The sequence below is a fragment of the Siphateles boraxobius genome, unplaced genomic scaffold (assembly GCF_051911475.1).
Source record: "Siphateles boraxobius isolate OS27281-9 unplaced genomic scaffold, OSU_SipBor_1 8, whole genome shotgun sequence".
Lineage (NCBI taxonomy): Eukaryota > Metazoa > Chordata > Actinopteri > Cypriniformes > Leuciscidae > Siphateles > Siphateles boraxobius.
In genome coordinates, this window is record NW_027509208.1 from 28,505,287 (window position 1) to 28,524,086 (window position 18,800).

The 18,800-nt window shown below is 36.8% G+C and overlaps 1 protein-coding gene across 3 annotated transcripts in view; it reads left to right on the forward strand.

Annotated features, from left to right (window-relative positions):
• Positions 1 to 13,689, forward strand: part of fynb (FYN proto-oncogene, Src family tyrosine kinase b) — a 100,302-nt gene extending 86,613 nt beyond the window's left edge. For all 3 annotated transcript variants that reach the window (XM_077220235.1, XM_077220236.1, XM_077220234.1), the window contains 5 exons: positions 2,803 to 2,982; positions 4,131 to 4,207; positions 5,217 to 5,370; positions 7,048 to 7,179; positions 11,131 to 13,689. In XM_077220235.1, the coding sequence (XP_077076350.1) occupies positions 2,803 to 2,982; positions 4,131 to 4,207; positions 5,217 to 5,370; positions 7,048 to 7,179; positions 11,131 to 11,339 (752 nt within the window). In that variant the 3' untranslated portion in view covers positions 11,340 to 13,689. The remainder of the gene's footprint in view (positions 1 to 2,802; positions 2,983 to 4,130; positions 4,208 to 5,216; positions 5,371 to 7,047; positions 7,180 to 11,130) is intronic.
• The last annotated feature ends 5,111 nt before the right edge of the window (positions 13,690 to 18,800 follow it).

The window sequence follows — 18,800 nt, forward strand, 5'->3', positions numbered from 1 at the left end:
ATGATAATGCACGGTCCCATGCTGCAAGGATCTGTACACAATTCCTGGAAAGCTGAAAACATCCCAGTTCTTGCATGGCCAGCATACTCACCGGACATGTCACCCATTGAGCATGCTCTGGATCGGCGTATACGACAGCGTGTTCCAGGTCCTGCCAATATCCAGCAACTTCGCACAGCCATTGAAGAGGAGTGAACCAACATTCCACAGGCCACAATCAACAACCTGAACAACTCTATGCGAAGGAGATGTGTTGCACTGCGTGAGGCAAATGGTGGTCACACCAGATACTGACTGGTTTTTGGAGCCCCCCAATACAGTAAAACTGCACATCTTAGAGCCTTTTATTGTGGCCAGCCTAAGGCACACCTGTGCAATAATCATGCTGTCTAATCAGCATCTTGATATGCCACACCTGTGCGGTGGATGGATTATCTCGGCAAAGGAGACATTTTCACTAACACAGATATAGACAGTTTTGTGAACAATATTTGAAAGAAATAGGCTTTTGTGTACATAGAAAAAGTCTTAGATCTTTGAGTTCAACTCATGAAAAATGGGAGCAAAAACCAAAGTGTTGCGTTTATAATGTTGTTCATTGTAGATGTAAATGTTGAAAAAAAGTAACTATTAAATAATTCACAAGAACAAATTTTATTTGAGAGAAAAACTATAGCTAATTTGTGTGCACACGTTTTTACACGTGCCGATTCATTTTGATAATTATTATAAGAGCTTCAGTGATTCTTCTACATGTGGTTATGTCATTGAATGGAGGTAAGAATAAGAACTGTAAATATCAAGTTGAATCATGGGTGTTTATTAATCACAAGCGATCTTGTTCAATCTCTCACTTTCCCTTTCCCTGTAGATGTGCATCACAAAATGTCTCCTGAATCTGCCTATTATTATTATTGCCTTTATGACACTGCTGGTATTTAGTTGTTGATGAGCAGAGTCACACAGATCAATGTGTGTGTAGATCAGTGGATTTAAAAACCAAGCACCGCATCTGATGTAGGGTGACATCGCCTGCAAGTAAACACGAGATGTTTGTAACATTTTCTTCTGTAATGTGAAGTTGTGCTGGGCCAGTTGGGATGGGGGAAGCGCTTTAATATCTAGTTACAAACTTGACATTTTAAATAGGATATCCACCATTGCAGTGTCATTTAAAGGCAAGCAGATTCCAGTGTTGTATAGCCACTTTTCCACCGTCTGTTCTAAGAACGGTAAGGAACGGTTCCAGCTGTATTTCCACTTGAGCCTGGTACAGCACGGCACGATTACAAACTGTTCTCTGCCCGAAGTTCTCGGCACGGTTGTCTAACCCTACTGAACTGTGCTGGTAGAATGTGTGTAAGGATGTCGCCACTCAGGATTGGTCACTTGTCTGTAGCCTTGCTACTTGCTCTGTAGCTGGCTAAAGGCCCGTTCACACCAAGGACGATAACTATAAAGATATAGTTCTAAAAATCGTTCTTAATATTAAAGAATAGCAGAGTTCATACCACAGCTATAGTGATAATGGCACAGAGAAACAATATCTTTGGAATCCCTTTCAGAGCGATTTTATCCAGCTGATGAATGATACAAACATAGACAGCCAATTAGAATCCATCCTGCTGTAACGAGCTTGAGCATATAAAGTGGCAGACAAGCACGCGCTTAGAATAAACGGAACGATATTGTCCGCTGATGTGGACGCTAATATAGTTATCTTTATAGTTATCGCTCTTGGTATTAACACGGGCCTTAAGTGTGCTATTTAAGCGACGTAAACACAAATTATTAATAAAATTAAAAGAAATATCTGATCAACCTCCATACATACTGTGGTTCTATTTACGTCTCATTTCAATTGTAAATCCATGCGTTACTAAGGCAATGACTGATGTACTTGCATTACATTCCAACAAGCTTCGTTATCAGATCCACAGTGGAAAATGAAACCATATCTGGACCAGATCGCAACGGAATGGAACGGTTAAGCAAACAGAACGGTTTGGCCCGACGGTGGAAAAGCGGCTAGTGTAGTTTTCTGTCTGTTGAAATTCCTTACTGTGTGCTGCAGAAAAACAGCCACAAATCACAAGTACAGTGTAATCTATTTTCTATTGACCAGCAGTAGTTCTGATCATTTTCTCAATCACAATCTCAAATGTAACAAAATTATTTTATATATATATATTTATTAATTAATTAATATTTATTAATTAAATGTTTTTTGTTTTTTATTAAAGCAAATGTATATACATATGCTCATACTTTATTTTTATTATAAAATAATTTTCCAAGTAGGTTAGAACAATTAGGAAAATTCAATATAAAATATATTCTCTAAAAAGAAGTCTTATTATCTTACACTATTTTGCTTCAAGTTTTTTTTTTTTTTTTTTATAATATTTTTCTCATTTTAAAGATGCTTAGATATTTTTACTGGAAAACAAGACAAAAAAATACTTTTACAAATACAAAAATGTTTTTGTTGCAGTGTTGATCAAATGATGGAATGTTGTAACTGCTAAAAATAGACCATGGAATCAATTCCTCATTTAACATTAATTCCTCACAACTGAAAGTGACTACAAATGAACAATGCTATACATAGATTTTTAGTGGATTCGTGGATTCTCCCATGAGTGTACTTGTGGAATAATGGCTGTTTTAATTGCAAAATGATTTTGGATGAACAAGAGGGGTTTAAATATTTTCTGGGTGCATGAAAGTCATTTTGTGACATACTTTTCGGCTAGGGGCTTTGTGCTGTTGTACTGACAACTGTGTGTTTTTTGCTGTCAGGCACATGGAATGGCAACACTAAAGTGGCTGTGAAGACCCTCAAGCCCGGGACCATGTCTCCAGAGTCCTTCCTGGAGGAAGCGCAGATCATGAAGAAATTACGACACGATAAACTAGTGCAGCTCTATGCTGTGGTTTCTGAGGAGCCCATCTACATTGTCACGGAGTATATGGGCAAAGGTCAGCAGTTGTTCTCATCGTAAAAGTGGAGAGAATGGCTTAACCAGAGGGCAGGCATAGAATGTATCCATTTTAGCAACACTTATGGGTTTTTTAGGCCTGAAAAAAAAATTAAAAAAAATAATTCCAATTAAAGATAAATCAGGATTGAAGGTTGATGTTCTGACCTCAAAAAGTGTCACTTGAGGCCTCAAAACACTTGGACAGAAAGAAAAGAAATTATAGTGGCCTAAATTTATTTTCAAGAGCTGTAATGGAGGAGACAGACGTGTACCCTAATACTGAAGGAAAACCTAATGGACAGTGGATGGAAAAATCCTGAACTCCACATATGTTAAGTATCAAAAATATAATTTAGTCAAGACCAAAATCCACCATCTCTCTTGGAAGAAAAAAATCTTAGAAGTAAAATAAATGAAAATCCAAATATTAAAATTTGTTTAAACAGGCTGTTTTTTTAGTTCTACAAAATGGTTATAATAGGCTAATCTCTGTATACTGTTATTGTCATTCATCAGGACAGCCAAGTCGCTGCTTACTAAGAGGAGTTGATATGTAAAGTAAATGCTGATGGTTATCTGTTAATGTGCTCATGGTTGTGACATCAACACTATGTAGAGTTCTGGACAAGTCTTTTTGCGGATTTAATTTACCTCTTTTTTCCTCTTTAGTGTACTTCATACTTAATTTGTTGTTACTGTCTCCCTTATTTACTTTATTTATGCTGTCATCCATTGCCACTTCATTGTTGAAATGTTCATTTATACTAATATTGTTATTTGACTGTTCTTATGCAATAAAATAAATAAATAAATAAATAAAAATGTATAAAAATATATTTATAAGTATATATATATATATATATATATATATATATATATATATATATATATATATATATATATATATAACAAGTCTTTTTGCGGTTTTGTTTCATTAAAGGGTCTGTGTGGACTGGAAGGAGCTTTATTTTGTTCACACCAGAATATGTTAACAGCACATCAGACACTTTTATGTCAGAACAACAAGAGAATATGATGTTCATTACAGTTTATCATTGATTATGCAGGCATGCGTATACATGATCTTGCAGCAGAAATTTGTCTCTTCTATCTGTGAAGCTAACATGTGCATGTTGCATGTTTTAGGAAGCCTCCTAGATTTCCTTAAGGACGGGGAGGGACGGGGGCTGAAACTGCCGAACCTCGTCGACATGGCGGCCCAGGTACTACATCATCACTCTCTGTGTAAATAGCCCTTCTTAGGAATGTTCCGGGTTAAATACAAATTAAACCTCATCTACAGTGGTCAACAAAGTATTTGGACACACTTAAAAATAACTGAATGTTAGGGATGCACTGAAATGAAAAATCTCTCATATAGCTAAAACGGAGTTATAAAATGTGCAATTTAAATGTTTGTATATCAACTTTTTGATAACAGAATTGTCTCTACTCCAGTTTGTTGGTGAAATATAAACATTTAAACGACAATGGAGTTTAATAACTTGTTATCATGACAGATTTATTTCAATATACATTAAATAATTAAGACATGCATTATATTTTTACTTAAACTGTAAAAATATATAATTCAATGCATATATTTAGCAAAATGCTCTTCACTAGAGTTATTTATTCAAGCTAACTAATGAGTTTATGGACATTGAATAGCTTTCTTGAGGTAAATGTAATGTTAAATGAAATTGTAGAGACTACAAGCTGAATTATTGACGTCTTTCCCTGGTCGAAACACTGATTGAGTGATAACATGAGACATGATTAATTTCAGTAAGTTGTTCTGTATCTTTCAACATATCTTCTGGTGTTTCCCTTCTAAATTTCATTGCATTCGATAAGAGAACAGCAAACCACCATGTATTGTAAAGAAAGATGATAACAAACCATTCACAGATATATAGTTTACTGTACTTTAAATGATGCAAGAATAGGTATACTACTGCTTAAAATACTTTTTGAGGCCACTGTAGATCAATGATGTAACAAGTACAGCAGGATGAAAATAACTGTTTATGGCCACTCGATCTGAAAAGAATCGGTTCTGGCCCCTGATGTGTTCATGAAGTTATATCATTTCTATGTAGCTACTGTATCTGCACTGTAATACTCAGAAGGCTGTCTTTCTTAGTTTGGCCTGTAATAACCTCAGCACTTATTCCACAAGGATTTGACTTTGCTCACCATATTTCAATGCCAGTGTTTGTGTATATTCAGGTGGCTGGAGGCATGGCCTACATCGAGCGGATGAACTACATTCACAGAGATCTGCGCTCCGCTAACATTCTGGTCGGTGATAACCTTGTGTGCAAAATCGCTGACTTTGGCCTGGCCAGACTCATTGAAGACAATGAGTACACTGCCCGACAAGGTAAGCACATTCATTCACTGTAAAAAAAATAAATAAATAAAAATATTTCAACTTAAAAACTTAAATTCAGTTGCTGCCTCTTTAAGTATAATCAAATTGGCTTTTCATTTCAACTTAAATTATATTCAACTGATTTAAAAAATCGAGTTGAATCTTGCATAACTTATAAAAAAATATTGAAATTGCTTAAATTATTTTTAATGCGTTAAAGTAATGTAAAATCATTTTTATAGACATATTGATCATATTTTTATGGTGTTTACAGACCATCTAGAAACATACATGTACATATTGTTTTGGATGCTGATCACGAAGCATGGGAAAAAATTTAATTGTAATTTCCCCTCATATTATTCCAAACCCAACTTTTTTCACAGAGGTAGATTTTTTAGAAGATATTATTTATAATTCTCTAAATACCCTGAAGACATAAAATATTTTAGTTTGATGTTTCTCAACTCCAGTCTTTGGGATGCTGTCTCCTCAGAAGAGTTAAGCTGTGATTTGAATAACTTCCCTCCCACGTTTTTGGCCTCTAGCAGATAAAGAGACTTTCCTCATTGACAGACCGCTTATCCTATTCCTGGAACCAACAGTTTCACAATCAATTTACAGATTCATTAATTTTTTAGAGCAAAAGAGGTCATATCTCACATGGTAAGGTAACATTTTTAGGCACAGTGGGCAGGAGTGTAGCTACATGGCTTTATGTGTGTTCCATTCCACTTCAGTTCAATGTATTCCACACAGACTATACACGATTAGATGCATATTAAGTGATTTTCTCTAGATTTGAAAACAGGTTATATTTATTTATTTATTTATTTAGCCACACCAATGAAATCACTGGTTCCTACCTGGCCATCCTTGAAAAAAAAGTTCAGGCTACGCCAGTGACAGTGGGAGCTCCATGATTAATGCAGAATATTCAGCTGAAATTCATGTAGGATGGTACTTGATTTTATAGTTTGAGATTTGATTAGATCGTGAATAGTGAACTTTGATATTGTTGGTCAACACACACCATTGGTTACATCAGCAGAAAAGAAAAGTTTTGTCAGGAGATCTAATGAAATGTGCACAATACTACCAGAGATATTAAAGTCCCTGTATAGTCAATAATTGTACCTCCTCTTTGATCACCAAAATTACATATTTAAAAGTTTTTCCATGGAAAAAAAAATATTCATGTGGTTCTATGAATACACAAATGAGCCCCGCCTCCACTCACTCACAGCAGCTCAGAGATCCACTCGTTGACGATCGCACGTTGATCTAATTGGAAATACTCCGCAATGATGTTGACTTATGAATTTGAACATGGTTTGACTTAAGGCATATTAAAAACACCACATAGACATATAAACATCACTAAAAGCTTGATTTTCAACACTGGGGGACTTTAAGAAATACATTTGAATTGAGAGCAATAGCACATATTGGGTGGCTCGAAGTCCTTTCCAGGTCCTCCTCCTCTCTCTTGTCTCTGATTATTTTCTGTCTCTAACCCTACTTTCCTGTCCAATGGGGAAAAAACTTATATTTAAAAATAAAAGTGAATTTTGATGTCATGATTTCACTGATTTTAATGGTGGCTGTCTTTGAGACAATGTCTTTTAAAAATTCCAGTGCACTTTCATTTTAATTAATCTTCTTTTCACCATGTCTGTATTTCAGGGGCTAAATTCCCTATTAAGTGGACGGCTCCTGAGGCAGCTCTGTATGGGAAGTTCACTATTAAATCCGATGTTTGGTCTTTTGGAATCCTGCTTACTGAGCTGGTCACTAAAGGCAGAGTTCCATATCCAGGTAAATCTTAAGACAGTTGCTTTGAGTGATCACTAGATGTATTGTGAAATTACTAATGTGATCCTTTAAAAGTTTAAAATGCATCAAACTAAAAAAAAATTTATAAGACTCTTTTGAAGACTCAGCTTATTAAATTGTATTGTTTCTGTAAACCAAAAGACATGTTTAAACATTTAAAGGTGTTTAAAGATATTTGCTGGCACATACCTTGATAAGGATCTGCTGATATACATATCTGTTCACTAATTTCTGAGAGGCATGTCCAGTCTCAGATTTTATTTTTTCATTTTATTTCAAACTGGCTCTTTCCATACCTTTAAGTTTTTCAGAACTGGTAATGCAGGGGCTCCGTAATTAGATCAACTAGTTGAAGAATTTATCAGTATCTTTTTCAAATTTGTGAACCACCCTTTTAATCACACTCAGACTATTAAAATATGCTGAAGATTGTGATCCATGGTTGAATTAGATCTGCACACATTCTAAAAACAAAACCTTGATCTAAGATGGAATGTAGAAATGAAGGGGGAGGTGTGAAATGCCATTGAGTCGACACAGTATTGCGTCATCCACAGATGTTTGCAGGCGTTTCTCTCTGTTGTTGAAATGTGGTCATGTCCCTCATGGTGATGATGAATCTTCTGGCTTCATACGTGCAGTTCTGTTCCAAGATCATGAGAAGCAGGTCTTATTGTCCTGCCCTCATATCTTCAAAAATCTGGATCTGATATTGCATTTTTTGGTTTGATTGATAGTTTTAGTCTGTTTTTATCTACCTAGTCATTGTTGCAAAATGTGCACAGAATGTTGCTAAATTTGCTCAGAATGTTGTAAAAAAAATTGTGGATCTCTTTATTAGTCATTTTGGTTCAAAAGTAGTTACATTTTATTAGCACTAAGTTAATTCCGACAATAACTAGATTTTTGTAGTTGTGCATGCCAGTGCAAAACTTGCTACTACAATACTAGGGTGTTGCTATTGTTGTAAACCTTTTTTCTTCTAAAGTTTAGGAACTCAGAACCGAAGACCAGGAGACTAGGGGGGTATATTTTAAGCAGGATTCTTTATTTGCTGTAGTCTGCTTCGTCCAAAATCTTACCCAAGTCAAGTCTAACTCAATAGCTAAACACAGTGTTTTATACCTTTCAAGGGGGAGGGATTTTTACATAGAGATAGAGATCAGCATGACAGTGTAACTCAGAGGCTCTGAAAACAAAGTAGGTAAATAAAAGCCTGTTCCCGGAGATTCCTCAGACCTGCATTATCAAAGAGAAACAAAGCCCAGCTTGTTCTTAAGTCATCATCTATGCCTAAAAATGGAAAAAACAGTGTGCAACTTTCTCAGTTAAAATACTATAGTATTGGAAGCTCAATTAAACATTTAAATACAATTTGTAATCCTACACTATATGGTTGCAAAGGCATTCTGAGTGATGTTGTTTACTGGCCTAAGTAAAAAAAAAAGTCAGTCAATCACCTATTTTATGATCCACAAAACAAAACTTTTGAACAAAAGAAAAATTTAAAAGTGGTTTGTTCTAAATCCCTAACACAACTATGTGCATGGACCTTTGTCAATGTAGATGGCATGTATGATTTTCCACGGATGCTAAAAAACTGTGATGGAAATATGCACAATCTGTCCAATGTACTGTACTTTTTTGTACCCGTGAAAATACGTTTCAAAAAACTTTCCTGGTGTCAAAAAACTCAGCTTTGTAAACTAGTGCATGAGAAGAAAAAATGAAAGTGACAAAGCAAACAAAGAAGACAAGACCAACATACATCTTCATCTTTTCTGAGCATTTCAATACACTAATATTTTCATAACGACATGGCCGTATGTAATTAATATAAGTGAAGACAAACTGATCCGTATGATTCATTTTCAAAATGGTAAGCAAGCGCTGCTTTGTTTACGGTTTGTATATTCACATTTGTAGTTCACGTTCCCTTTTTTGAATGACGAATACAGACTACTGTCAATATTATCTCTCGTACATGCTAGTTCACCGTCGGCTGTATTTTTTGCCCGGACGCAGCCAACGTGTTTTTGTTGCTGTTATGAACCCCTGTTTAAATTAGGCAGAAAGGGGAACATAGCGTAAAGAAGGACACGTGAATCAAAATACGATGCTCAATCATACATTAAATAACAAAACTAACCATAACAAATAGGAAACGTATAATCATAAGAAAAAGAAAAATATTTCTAAGATAACTAACAAAATATGAAAAGATAATCAATAATACCCCTTTTCCAACAAAGCATTTTGAGAGCCGGTTCGGAGCAGGTGCCTACTCGCGAATCAGTTCTTTGTGTTTCGACAGCCAAAGAACCGGTTCTCGGCCAGGAAAACTGGTTCCAAAGCGGCACCAACTCTTTGCTGGACTAGAACCGTTCTTTTACCACGTCATGCTTACGTCGGGGGCTGGGGATGTGTTTAGATGTGTTCTAAACATCTTTTCTGACCGCAAAGCCAGGAGAAACATTTGCAGAAACAAGATGTAGTCCGCCATTGTAATTGTTATGCTTGAAGTTGGCGCAAGCGTTTCTAGCTTTTTTAAAAAAATTTATCTTTTTATTTAAAACATTATGTAAGCAAAGAAAAAGTCACAATATTGAACAAATAAACGGAAAGAAAAAAAAAAGACACAAGACAGGGGTACATAAATAATCAGAAAAGATTACATATCAAAGGAAAAGATTAAAAGACTTTTAATCCCTTTTTAAAGCCTTTTTGGTACACGAGTTAGAGATAATCCCAAAGTAATGTTGTACTTGCAAGCGTTTCTAGCTAAGATGTATAGCGACGTGACGTAACAACGTTGTTCACTGGGTGCTCTAGTCAGTGGGAAAACAAACAGGTTCTCAGAAGGTTCGCAAGTTGAACCAACTCCGAACCAACTTTGAATCAGCACCAGTTCCGAACCAGTTCTTTTTTGGTGGAAAAGGGGTATAATAGGACAACTCCAAAGTTCAAAAGCAACAAATTATTAACAAAACCACAATTAAGAAAAACCCAAAGAAAACAGAACAAGGCTTGCTTGCTGGTGAATCTCCTCTCTCCTGCCATGCTCCGCTTCAGCGTCCTAAATATAGGCTATTTAATCAGCAAAAAGGGCATGGGGCAAACCATCAAACTAAGACAGAGAATATAGTCATGACCTCATGCAGTTTGTACCTGCCTTCAAACATCAGCACATACAGATAAAAGTCGTTTTCTTTGTTTACTTCAGAGTTTCAGCTAGCTCACCATATGACCCGATCAATGGTGTGAGTTTGGGCATCTCGCATCTGTTCAAATATGAGTACTTGACAGCATCGACAAACAACAGCACCTAGAATTGCTACAACCCGTCCAAATACAAAATGACACAAAAAATATCTGATTTTCAAAACAAAACCCCTTACATGTTACAGAATAAGCCAGAGACTCCCGGGCTTGAAATTAAAGTGTTGTCATTACCTGTGGGTTGATGGACCGTAATTTTTTGAGTCATAACCGCATTCAGTTGTACTTTTTTAAAAGTTTCTTTTTAATAGAAAAACAGAAACTAAATTTAAGCAAAATTATAACACACAACTGCAAATTATTATTGAATGGGAGCACACACGTGAACTCACTGGCGCGAAATGCCTGAGACAGCCTGGATAACACCTAATTGCCTAACACAGATGTCAATCAAACTCATGAAATATTATACAATTATTATACAATATTTTAGGATTAAAGATGTTATAATAATGTTTGTAGTTTTATCAAAATCAAAGAGACAACAATACTTTAATAAATATAATATTTGAACAAAAACTGGGTGGCCTGTTCATAGTGGGCGAGCCTATGCCTGTTAGGCCCATCTACCCCCTTGGTTGGCACCCATAAAAGCATTGTTCTGATGAAATTTAGTCTTATTTCTCTTATTGAGTTTTCTGTTGTTTTTGATAGGGATGAACAACAGGGAGGTACTAGAACAAGTGGAGCGTGGGTACCGGATGCCGAGTCCCCAGGACTGTCCAAGTTCTCTACACGAGCTGATGGTTCAGTGCTGGAAGAAAGACGCAGAAGAGCGGCCCACTTTCGAGTACCTGCAGGCCTTCCTCGAAGATTACTTCACGGCGACCGAACCTCAATATCAGCCCGGAGACAACCTCTAAACCCCACCCCCTGAACTCACCCTGATCTTCTCCTCCCCGGGCCATTTCTAGTCCCCTCTTCTCCCTCCTGACTGGAGGCATATACAGCTTCATGAGTTCACCTAAGCTCCTGTTACTCCCCTATGGCCTCATGCCCTAGTCGACTGAAGACTGAACATTTTGCACAGACTTTAATTTGAGGGGTGTATACATGAGCAAGCTGGGGAGATAAACGGAGGGAATTGTGGGTAAAGTTGGGAGGGGGAGGATGTCGAAATGCTTTTGTTCAGGGTTGTGGCCATAACAATTATAATGAAATGATGCCTGCATTCATTGTAAATACAAGATGCTTGTTTGTTTTTGTTTTCATTCATGTTTTGTTTTGTTATCCCCGTTTATCTTTTTTTTTTCAATGATTATAAAGATACTAAATTGATTTAACATTTAGTTAATCTCTGAGAATTGTGCCTCTCCAAAGTACTAGATGTTAATCTAAAAAGAATATTTTACACACAATGCACATTACAGTTTTGTGTTTTCTACCAAATGTTTAAGACTGCCAATATGTCAGCATTTCTCCATGTTCAGTTTCCCCGCTACCAAGTATTTTAGGGTATTCGAGTATGGATGTTTTTTCCATGGTGGAAGAGAAATGGTTATTCAAGTTTAAAAGTTTCTGTTACCCCATACTTAGGCTTTGTCCAAAGCCTGAAAAATGCTACATTTGTGTACAGTATTTAGATGTAGGAAGTCACCAACGCATGTTCAAAATCCAAAATTTGTGTAACATTCTCTCTACTAGAGGTCCAATCATACTTTACACATACATTACGGTTACGGAAGCTTGATCCCATGCATTGCTGCAGAAGTGAATCTTGCAGAGGAAGTCAGAGTTAAGTTTAGCTAAACTTGTTTATAGCACTGTCAGAAAACATGCAAAAATTTTACCTATAGGGGTACAACAGCTTGTCACTAGCTGTTTCCATCCAAAGTTGCGAATTTAACTTTTGCGCAAAATTGTAATATCGCATAAAATATTTGCGAATAAAGCACCATTTCCATCCAGTGAGCTGAAGAGAACAAAATCGTCACTTCCTGATAAACGGGGGAAAAATATCACTAAGAAAAATGGAAGTTGCTGCAGTAAGAGAAGCCACTGTATATAATAATTTCATATTATTTGCGCTTTAGAGCGCTTAGCAATAAAGTTATCTTGCTTTCAGAGGCAGATCCCTGAATACGTGTAAGTGTAATACTGTCCTTGGAGGGAATTATTTAAACAACCACAACAGCATTTCAGATGCTGTGCAATGAGAACGGTTTGCTGGTTAGTCCAGTTGAAATCGCTTTTAAATGTGCACTCTGTTTTCACTTTGGCTTTTTTAATTCATGATCATCCGTACTCTGTGTATAGGGAGCGGCCATACTGACCTCACATTTTTCAAGATACGATATTTGTCAATGATGCCTAGGATATGTTATCCACCAAATCCTCCACCATCGTCTTGTCAGTCATCTCTCCTTACTCTCGTCATGTTATAAGTGAAATCTGACTCCTCCTGCAACTTTGCAGCTCGTGCTGAATGGAGCACACACTTTCAGATAATTGTTTACTATAATGTTTAGTATAATTGTATAGCGTCCGTTGTCCACCTGAACTAAATGGTTTTTATTTCTTTAAAAAAGCAAAACAAAAGTGTGGGTGGTGCCATGGTGGCCAAGTAATGTAATCAGTATACGGCCAAAGACCGTTTAACACCGTTAACACTGACTACCGCAGCAAGCCTAGAGACTACTATGAACTGCTTAATCGTTAACTTAAGTTATTGAAATTGTTCTTGATAATTAAACATGACATTATGGTGCCTTGGAAGCCTGCCTAAAACGTTCTTTCCTTTACGCAGAAATGTCGTTAGGTCATTGACTGACTGGGCAGCGAAAAAGCACAACAGCTGTCTTCAGTTTCGGACACAGCCACATTAAAATTTAATCAGGTTCCATTTGCCCTCAGTGGTTAACTGGTCCCTATCTTCACACACCTTAGTTTTCACGTGCCATTTATTCTGTTCTCCATGGAGGATACTTTAAGATTAATTTGTTTTAATGTTTTTTATTTAACCTATCATAAATCTATGTTGAACTGTTTGAATTTGGATCAATGGAACTCTTCAAAGGACCATTTTTTTCCTTGTTGGTTTGTACAGTGCCCATCAGAACGTCTTTAAAACCCCTCAACAATATTGCATTTGATTTAACAGTATTGTGTTAGTAATCACCTCAAAATTATCTTTGCCATTCCCATTTTTTTTACTTAGCATTTTGTTTACTCGTTTCCCATTTGTAAATAAAAAGTACAATATTTTACATTTTACAAGCTTTGCTACTCTTTCTTAATACCAATTAAACCCTCAACTGTTTTTTTTTAATTATTATTATTTTATTTGATGTTACATTTTGTAATACTAAGTTTGTAAAAAATTATTTCAGCTGTTATTCGGCATTCGGGGTGCAAGCAGTTTTCTTGTAAAAATTACAGATAAATCTGCTAAAGACTTTGTCAACATATACATAAAACAACAATATTAAAAATAAAAGAGGCAACACAAAAAGCACAACAATAAATATAAAAATGTCAATATAGATTAAAAGTTTAAAAATAGTATACATCAGATGAAATTAGTACAGTAAAAAAAAATAACTAACTAAAGCATGTAGTGGAATTACAAATATAATTTATATATGGAAACCAGTGTGCAGGATGAGTGCGATCTCAAATAATTTTGGAGGTTCTGCTCCAACATCTGGACAAATAAATAGTCTCAACTTATGGTAACTGTGCCGATGATATTTTGTGCCATTTTGGTAACTTGTTGCAGAGCCATCTGTTCTTCTCTTATACCATACCATACCAACTACCATACCAAGATGTATTGCAATATGTTAGTGAACCCTCCACTGCACATCGGTAAAAGTTCACACAAAGTTTGAGGCAATCTTGCTTTCTTTTATCTTCTCAGAAAATAAACACATTGTTGTGCTTTTCCAATGACAGTGGAGGTGTGTAGACCACATAAAATGCTATGTAATGTTCAACCCCAAGATTTTAAAACAGGGGAGTCTCTCCACAGCCACTCCATTTATGAACACAAGACTCAGATAATTTTCCTTGTCCTCCTAAATTCCACCACTATCTCTTTTGTCTTCTTGGTGTTAAAGATAAAATTATTGATGGAACACCAGACTGTCAGATTTTTTACTTCGTCCCTGTATGCATACTCATCATAGTTCGTGATCAAGCCAATGATTGTTATATCATCTGCAATTTGTACAATTGTATTTGTTTTAATGGGCAGGTAGGCATGAGTAAAGAGTACATATAACAGGGGACTCCGCACACATGCCTGTGGAACACCAGTATTCAGGGTAAGACTTTAAAAAGTGTACTTATAGTCTGATATTCTGGGAGCAGTTGTTCAAAAAGTCCAAAGTCCAGCTGCAGATGGCTGTACTTATTCCCAAGCTGTGGAGTTTGGACACAAGTGCTTTGGGCATGACCTTGTTAAAAGCCGAGATAAAATCAACAAACAGTATTCTGACATATGTGTTCGACTTATCCAAGTGACCCAAGGCGGTATGCAGAGCGAGGTTGATTGCATCCTCCGTTGACCTATTCTCCTGGTAGGCAAACTGATGCTGGCCTAGAGTGGCTGGAATGATACTTTAATGTGTGCCAGAATCAACTTCTCAAAACACTTTGATATTAAAGGTGTAAGTGCAATTGGTCGATAATCATTAAAAAAGCTCCCCTTTTGTTGTTTGGGGATGGGCAGAATTTTTGTAGGAAATGTTAAACATCTGGTAAAAGGTTGCTGGTAAACACCTCTGAAAGGTTAAAGGGATAGTTCACCCAAAAATGAAAATTCAGAGAAGGAAATGAATAGTTGAAATAGAGTTGTTATTTTAGTGCACAAAAAGTAGTCTGATCGCTCGATAAACTTAAGATTGAGCCACTGTAGTCACTTGGACTATTTTAACGATGTCTTTAATAGCTTTTTGGGGCCTGCAAGATTCAATCCCTTAGAAGTCTATGGAGGAGTGATGCAGCTCTCAGATTTAATCAAAAATATCTTAATTTGTGTTCCGAAGATGAACGAAGGTCTTACGGGGTTGGAACAACATGAGGGTGAGTAAATACTGACAGAATTTTAATTTTTGGGTGAACAATCCCTTTAAAGATGCTGATAAACACCTTATAGCTGGTCGGTGCATTCCTGAAGAACACACCCAGGAATACCATCAGGACCGGCCGCTTTCCTCACATGTAAACAGCAAAAATATTCTGACATCATCTGTATCAAGTATTAACGATTGATTTTGGTCAAGTAACAGTGCAGGCCATACTGTTCCATTACTTTTGTTCTCTCTGTCAAAAACGGGTAAAGAACATTAAGTTCCTCTGCCAAAAAGAGATTGGCATTTATGGATATTTTGTCATTCATTTCACAATTTGTGACAGCTTCTATGCCTTGCCACATATGTCGGGAATTACCATTATCGAAGCTGTTCTCAATTCTGAGTTTATAATTAAGTTTTGTTTTCTTAATACCTTGTTTTAGGTTTGCTCTGGCCAAACTATAGGCTACTTTGTCGCCTGCCCTGTAAGCAGCATCTCTTTGTTTTAATAGATTTTTAACTTCTTTGATCATCAATGGTTTCTGGTTAGAGAAGACACGTATTTCCTTGACTGTGGTAACATTGTCTATGCATAAATTAATATACGAGAGGACAGATGAGGTGTATTGCTCCAAGTCCATAGAATCATTTCCAGCAACTCTACACTCAAAATAGTCCTGCAATTGTAGCATTGCTCCCTCAGGCCACACTTTAACCACTTTACTAGTTGGTTGAATCATGTTCATGAGTGGCTTGTAAGATGGCACCATTGATTTGGAAAGATGGTCAGACAGTCCAAGATGGGGACATGGCAGAGCTTTATATGCATTATCAACATTTGTATACACATGATCTAATATGTTCTTGCCTGGTTGGGCATTTAACATTCTGATCAAATGTAGGCTATTCTTACTTAAACTTAAACAAAGTAGTTAGCTTGAATAAAATCCCCTGCCACAATGAAACCTCCTGCAGGATGTCAAGTCACCTTCATTTATATAGCGCTTTTAAAAATATGGACTGTTTCAAAGCAGCTTCACAGTGATAATTGGAAATTAAAGTAACAGAGATTGTTTTGGCTTTACAGCAGCTCTAGAATAAAGTTATTGCCCAGCTAAAGTTAGTTTTTATTGATTCACTTTTGTCGCAACGATCATTAGTTATTAACTTAGGGGCCGCTAACCCGACAACGTTCTAACAGAAAATTCTTTAATGCGATCCGGCCGCTCATTTGCATAAAACAGTGCCTGGTGGCTCCGAGTAGCCACGTGAATCGGAATTATCCCGATAACGCTTTATCAGTACAGAGGTAAAGGGAAGGAGGCCTACACAAGGGAGAGACTAGTTGACACTTCAGGACTGCATTGTCATTGTGTCCAGGTGCAGGTCCTTCATCAGATCCGGATACGGCCTGTATCCGGCGGACTGCGGTAAACCTCGGGATAAACAGAGAGACAAATATTTGCATAGCCGCCATCCTTCTTATGATGTACAAAGTACATCAGGATGTTCCCGGTTCCGGCTGATCTAAACTATGCAGCCTAACATTGAATTATAGAAGTCTATAATGTGTTATGTGTATGCTAAGCCAAAGAGATGTGTTTTTAGTCTAGATTTGAACTGACAGACTGTGTCTGCTTCCCTGACAATGTTAGGACGATTGTTCCAAAGTTTTGGTGCTAAATAGGAAAAGGATCTACCGCCAACAGTCGATTTTGATATTCTAGGTATTATCAACTGGCCGGAATTTTGAGATCGCAATAGACGTGAAGGAGTATAATGCGTTAAGAGATCGCTCAAGGACCTAAATCATTTAGTGCTTTGTAAGTAATTAGCAATATTTTAAAATTGATACGATGTTTAATAGGAAGCCAATGCAGTGTTGACAGAACCGGGCTAATATGGTCATACTTCCTGGATCTGGTAAGTACTCTAGCTGCTGCGTTTTGGACCAGCTTATTGTGACTTTTGCTGTTTAGTAATGGCAGTGTATAATAGCTCATGAGCTAGTTTTACATTGGCATTTGGGGGTATATAGACAGCAATCACAAGAACCACAGAGAATTTCCTTGGAAGATAAAAGGGCCTGCACCTCACCACAGTACGTATATTCTTATTCAGATGTACAAAATTGTACAATGTACAAGTCCATGATGGCTGCGTTTGAGCACCAGGCATTATTCAAATATATACAAAGTCCACCTCCTACCTTCTTGCCAGCATCAGATGTTCTGTCTGCACGGAACAATGTACAGTCTATTAGTTCCACTGCAGTGTCAGGAAAATTGCTGTTTAGACATGTCTCCGTCATGATCAGAACACAACAGTTCTTAGAACCTTGTTGCAATGTCATCCCAAGTCATATTTCATCCATCCTTTTTAAAAGGGATCGAACATTTTCAATAAATGTTGTTTAATATTGATATATAATATTGAAGTTTATAATGTGTAGCCTTCAGCTTGACTTGTAGTCCAGCTCTCTTTCCTCGCTTCTGCTTTCATTCTCTTCACTGCCGTCCACGTCTTTCCGCTGGAATAGTGAGCCAAACTGAACCCGGTGATGTGGACATCTCCGCTGGGATTTGTTTGGAGTTGAAACTGAGATTGCTGCATGTATTGCCAAAAGTTTAAGACAACTATGATGTTCACGCTACAATGTTACAGTCCAATAAAATAAACAAAATAAACAATAGAACTTTAATGAGAGTACCAAGCCGCTGCGTCCATGTGCGCCACCATCACGGCACACAATTACTGTAGTATACTGTAGCTATATAGTCAAGTCAAGTCACATTTATTTATATAGCGCTTTTTACAATACAGATTGTTTCAAAGCAGCTTTACAGAGATAACAGGAAAATAATGCAACAAAGTTTGTTTCCAGAAGAAAATAGTATCACATTCCAGCTTAAAGGTACAATATGCAAGGATTTTTCGCCACCAGGGGTCGCTAACCTCTTACAATAATAGGCGTATACTGATAACGTATATTCCACATTAAGCTGAATTATGGATCTTGTCGTCAAGCTGATGGATCTTTTATGGATGATTGAATACATTGATGTTTTTAACGTGACTGTGGTGTGAAGCAGGGCGCGATTCCTAGACGTAACGTTATACCAGCGCCACACGCAACGCGAGTCCCGCGGATATTAAAGAATAAGGACATTTCATTCTACCGAACTACACGCAAGTGCTGAATTAATACTCACACAGGTCAGTTTATTAGACAAATTAAACTTGAGGTAACGCAGCACTGTTTCACTTGCTCTAACATTTGCACTATCACACTAAACGGCATTTGAGTGT